This window comes from Scomber japonicus, chromosome 22, assembly GCF_027409825.1.
Source record: "Scomber japonicus isolate fScoJap1 chromosome 22, fScoJap1.pri, whole genome shotgun sequence".
Lineage (NCBI taxonomy): Eukaryota > Metazoa > Chordata > Actinopteri > Scombriformes > Scombridae > Scomber > Scomber japonicus.
In genome coordinates this window covers 3,789,772-3,795,534 of record NC_070599.1, presented here as the reverse complement: position 1 = coordinate 3,795,534, position 5,763 = coordinate 3,789,772, and the positions used below count along the sequence as shown (strand labels likewise).

At 38.1% G+C, this 5,763-nt stretch overlaps 1 protein-coding gene across 1 annotated transcript in view; it reads left to right on the top strand.

Annotated features, from left to right (window-relative positions):
- The first annotated feature begins 1,164 nt into the window (after positions 1-1,164).
- LOC128384319 (ephrin type-A receptor 5-like) overlaps positions 1,165-5,763 on the top strand; it is an 8,590-nt gene continuing 3,991 nt past the window's right edge. The window contains exons 1-3 of the mRNA XM_053343876.1: positions 1,165-1,291; positions 2,886-2,947; positions 4,021-4,639. Of these exons, the coding sequence (XP_053199851.1) occupies positions 1,186-1,291; positions 2,886-2,947; positions 4,021-4,639 (787 nt within the window). The 5' untranslated portion in view covers positions 1,165-1,185. The remainder of the gene's footprint in view (positions 1,292-2,885; positions 2,948-4,020; positions 4,640-5,763) is intronic.

Below are 5,763 nucleotides of genomic sequence, written 5' to 3'. Positions count from 1 at the left end.
GAAAAATTACAATATAACTTACAGTATTTCATGTGTTTTTTGATGTAAAAGTATGGAAATTGGGGTAAATAATGTAATGTAATGTAATGACTTAAATAGCATACTGCATATCACAGAAGCAACTATATGTTAGTGGTCATTTTTAATATATGTTCTTAATTTGAGACTCATCAGCTCAAAGTTATATAAAAAGAAGAAAATGCTGTTCTATTCATAAGCCTTTATTAAGCATCTTCTGTTACCTTCTCAGTATAATAATAGCACTAAATCACACCAGTCAATAATACCATTAATATGATAGTTATTGTTTCATGCTTTGAGGAAAAAAAGTGATTGACCATGATGTTGTTTTATTTCTTTATTGGAAACCAATAAAGTACAGATGACAAGTATAATATACAGATATATTATACCCCCCAATCATGGTGTTAGAACAGAGAAACAGAATACCAACTCACTCCAACATCCCAAACACCACAACCCAAAATAAAATAAAACAAAATATTAATTAAGAGCTGCAACAAATATAACAGGGAGAAAAACGCCATATGTGACCATGATGTTACAAGGAGTACAGTTTCCCTCCACTGTTCCCAAATGTTTATGGCAGTCATTTTACCACCTTCTACTTGACGGCACACCTGAATCCTCTGCAATAACATGACCACAATACATGACATCCACATTCTTAATCCCGCCTCCAAAGCTCTGATTTGTTGATTGCTTTTCCATTTGAGAAAAAAGCTGCCAATTACATTCATAACTTTTAAATGACACCTGACTGACCTCAAAATGATTCCTCCGTCTAAATGTAGGTTAAAGCACAACATAGTTACTTATTAGACACAGGAGACTTTTATAGCATGTGTTGTAGCATATCATTTCTGATAAATGGACTTGGACTTTGTTCTGGATGAACTGTTTTACCTTTCATCCAGAAAGTGGCACATTTACAAGAACTGAGTAGGTCCAGAGCATGTAGGCGGATTTTCAGGAGGAGGAGGAGGAGGAGGAGGAGGAGGAGGGTTCATTTCTTCACTTTAATTACGACATTCCTCTGAGTCAAATCAGAAGTAAACACAGGCATCACTCACTTGACTTATCCTCTAAGGAGCTGGCTGACATGCTTTAAGAATGGGAGTGGCAGCTGTGGATTATGATACACACTTCTAGCGAGCTGAAGACATGGCTGTGTGTAACACTATACTATGGGCTGTCTGGCCTACTTCAGTCCTATTGTGCGTGTGGATATGGGAGGCCAACTGTGACGTAAAATATCAATCAGAGGAGGGTGAGTGCTCAGGTGTTCTATCTTCAGTGTATAGCGGTGTATACAACTAACTTTGAGAAGTTCATGTGATGTCATTATAATATATTTAAAGTCACATTCCAGTGGCTAATGAAGGAAGGCTGTCAGGAAGTGTATCAGGAAAAGATAAGGCAATGGCACATTAGCCTTTTAACACATTCTCTAAAGTATGAAACTCTTGTAAAAATGTTGTTCTATAGTAGACGTATATGGTACTTAGATATTAATAGTAGTTTATTAGAAAAACATGTTTGGTTTAATTCAATACAAAATAGTAGTTTCACTTTTAAATTTGTACTCGTGTCTGAGGAAGTAGGCTGAATCTTAAAATATTCATTCTCAAACTAGACTTTTAAGATCATGGAAGTAATAAAGAAAGAAAAAGAAATCCAAAATATGGAGTCCCTGCAGAGCTACAGTGAACACGTCATTCTCTCACATTCATTTTCATGTTTTGATTTTGAGACATTTTAAATCATTATTCATTAATTTGTTATTCTGAAGTAGAATTGACAACACAGTGTAACAAGTATGTAGCAGAACCCTTGCATTCAAAAATATAGTTACAATAGCAGAAGTATTGCCAGTAAAATGTAAAGTATTACAAGTAACACTTGCAGCAAAATGGCCATTCTCAAAATATACACTGTTGAAGAATGTAGCTTTTAACACTGCGTCATCATTCATAAACTGAACATATTTTTTCATGTCAAATTTGAATTGTAAAGTAACAAGTGTCAGCTGCCAGACAAATGCAGTGGAGTAAAAATATATAATACTTTCCTCTGAAATATAGTGGAGTAAAAAGTAGCATAAAATGGAAAAACTTGGGTGAACTATCTCAAAATTGATGTGAAATAGATGTAGCTAGTTACTTATTTTACTTTCCAACATTGTTTCTATTATATTGACAGCTGACAGTACAACTATACTGCACAAGTTTGTGGAAACCTTGGAAACAAAAAGTTAAAAGTGCAGTGTAAGCACTCGTTACGTAAATATCAGAGAATGGAAAAACCATGGTTACAGAATGCAGAAGTATATTTTAAAAACATAAATAAGCCATGAGAGATTGCAAAAACTTGTTCGGAGCTTAAATCACAACTAGTAAAATGTTGAATGTTCATTTTTGGTACAAAATGACATACTCTACTGTTTTAAAACATATAGTATTACTATATGATAGCACAAACTAATTTCCATGTAAAATCATTAACCTCAACACACTTCTCCTTTAACTAGGATATTCTCACCAGATTCCTGTTTTTAAAATCTTATGTAATCGACTAAATACTTCATAAATGTTTGTATAAGTAGAAAGCGGAACAACCTCAGGATAACGCCCTGATGAAGGAAAGATAGCTGAATACTTGGAAAATGGTGAATCAAGAGCAGTACTGAATGACAAAATGTCAACAAGCAATACTGCTGCAGACATAATGTGAAGCACACGTTCAGTGTTTCTATGTTTCTTGAAATGACGTGCTGTCACCTCACTATTGTGTCAAACAGGAAAAAGCCCATTGTATAAAGTTTGGCATAATTTAACAGACTTTCTCTCCTCTGCTATGTTTAGTGGAGATTTTCCATTCTGATAAACAGAGCAGGCTGGGCTGGACTTCTGAGCCAAGCAGAGGGGTAAGTTTGGTTTGACCAGTGGCATGGTTTTTTGTAATTATAATGCTTGCTACATAGATTATAATGATGTATAATGTAATGTAATAGCAAGTCCATTTAAATACAGTAACACAAAGTTGAATGATGACATCACACGTTCATTTCATCTGTTTGATCTTGTTGACGTTTACTGTATGAACCTGATAGTATCATCTTATTAACATTATGATTGAATTATGATGGAGCCGGTACTTTCATTCATTTCAGTTCTTTAATCACACTTTATCCCATTTAAACCCAGCCAGCATGTCCATGTGGGCCCCAAAAGGGTTACATTTGGGGTGGAAATAAGGGGCCCCACCTGTGTTTGCCCATATGGGCTTCTAGTGTGTTCTGACTGAGTGATGCCCAACTGAGTGAGTTACACATGTGGGTCTTATGTTTCTGAAAAAATATGGGCCCATACAATTTGCTCTGTTTATGCCCATGTCTGCTTAGCCCACTTACATCTCTTATGGGGCTCATACAGTCAGCCCATGTGGGCTTCACATGTGGGGCCCATGTTACTGAAACCGTGTGGAACCTGCAAAATGTACCCAACATGACCACTCAGTACCCATGTAGCCTGCATTTAACCCATGTGGGGCCCACATGGACATGCTGTCTGGGAATTAGCATTGTGCCTCATTATTAATCATAACATTTTGGAAGGATTTGTGATTTTGGAAGATTTTATATATAGCTGATATTTTGAACAGATATGTATAAAAAGCATTATTCATGGGATGCAACTTGGGATACAAATTGATCATCAATCAAATTGGATTAACCAAGACCATGATGCCCCTTTATTATTTCAGTTTATCTTGCAGTACTTATATGGTGCATATTCCTAAATTAACTGTGCTTAATCAAATTACCACAATTTGAGAACACAGCTAATTTTTGCCCCCTTCATGGTCTTGATTATTCTTATGTAAACCTTGTTCCATGTGAAATATTCCTCAGGTATCTTCAAGAGTTAGTCTTGTATATTGGTTGATGTGAATTTTTAAAATGCAGTTTTTCACTAATTTTCATTTTTCCTATCTAAGTCTAAGTGGGGTGAAATTCCACTGAAATTTGGCACAGTGAGTCCAGTTCCTGTGCTCCAAGCTTGTGGAGGAGGAGCAATCAGAACTATTTTAAGCCCGTGGATGGAACGTAAAGATGCTCACTATTTATTGATGGATGTTGCATTCGCCAAAGTAGAGGAGCAACAGTCTGGTCAGGTCAGCCTACTGCAGGCTCGCCTTGTAAAAACAGACATACCTACCACAAGAGACAGCCAGCCAGTCCTGGACCTCCAGACCACACCATTCCCTGCCACACTCCCTCTGAACGAGATAAGCAATTACCTGAACCGCAGCAAGGCTCTGAACTTGGGCTCCATCAGTCACAAAGGCTTCAGGCTTGGCTTCTCCTACTCAGGAACATGTGTGTTTGTGACATCCATCAGGCTGTACTACAGAAGGTGCCTCGACACAGTGGCTAACCTGGCCTTGTTTGGGAAGACAGTGGCTGGGTCGGGCGCCCTCATGTTTTCCTGTGTGGAGGGAGCAGTGGTGGTTTCTCCACCTGTTAGAGAGTGTACTGTGGATGGAGTGTGGGGTCCAGTGCAGGGGGGATGTACCTGCAAACCTGGACATCAAGCCATGAATGATACCTGTCAAGGTAAGAAAAGTGACAAGCTTAAAGTCTGTGTAAAGTAAGAATAAATATATGAAATTAGGCTTCAAAGTAAAAATCAGTCTCTTTCTCTGCTACCAAACGCTGTGGGAGTGCCCACCGAGTTCGCTGAAATCCCGCCCCCTACAAAGTGTCACCTGTAAATCAAAGTCACCACCTCTACCAGAAACATGGAGGCTAGGTTTGATAACTGTCTGCTGTTAACTCAGCTGCTAGCTCAGCTGCTAGTCCAGCGGCAAACTCAGCTAACTGGCTAACTGTAGACTGTAGTAGTAGTAGTGTGTGCTGAATGTATTTATACCTCTACAGCAGCAGGGGCGGGTTTATGATTTTCAGACCCGCCCACTAAATCCTGAACACAGAAATCTTGAAACACAGTTTGTGAAGCCTAGCTCCACAATTCAAATCTAAATGGTTGAAATGCTTTTTACACCTTTTTTAGAAATACATTTATGACCTATTTAATGTGTTTAGAAGAAAATGTCTGAATTCACTTTACACGGTCTTTAAGGTAACATTAAATTATGTTACTGTAGTCATACTAAGTGGTGGACTGGTAGTGGTGTACTGAGCATTATATTGACTGGTGTTCCTAATATTTTGCCCCCATCATGTATGTTAATGGAATAGTCAAAATACCACTATGACCTCAGTAATAAACATTAAGTAGAATTATCACCGTCTTATCAATGCCAATAAAAACTGTAAATATATAAACTTCATAAAAGTAGAATCTATAGCAGAGCTGGTGTATTACATTACACTTAGAAACACAAATGAACAAATAAATACCATGATGGAAGTAAACGATAGCTTGCACGTTTAACCCTCCTGTCGCCCTCCCGGGTCAAATTGACCCCCTGTCCTTTTTCTTTGTTTTTTCCTTCGTTCTTCCCCTCCTTCCCTCTTTCTTTGCTCCCTCCTCCTTCCATACTCCTTTCCTTCCTTCCTTCCTCTTTTCCTCCCTCCTTATTCCTTTCCTTCCTTTTTCCTCCTTACTCCTTTCCTTCCTTCCTTCTTTCCTTACTTCCTTCCTTCCTCTTTTCCTCCCTCCTTCCCTCCTTACTCCTTTCCTCCCTCCCTCCTTACTCCTTTCCTTCCTTCTCTCC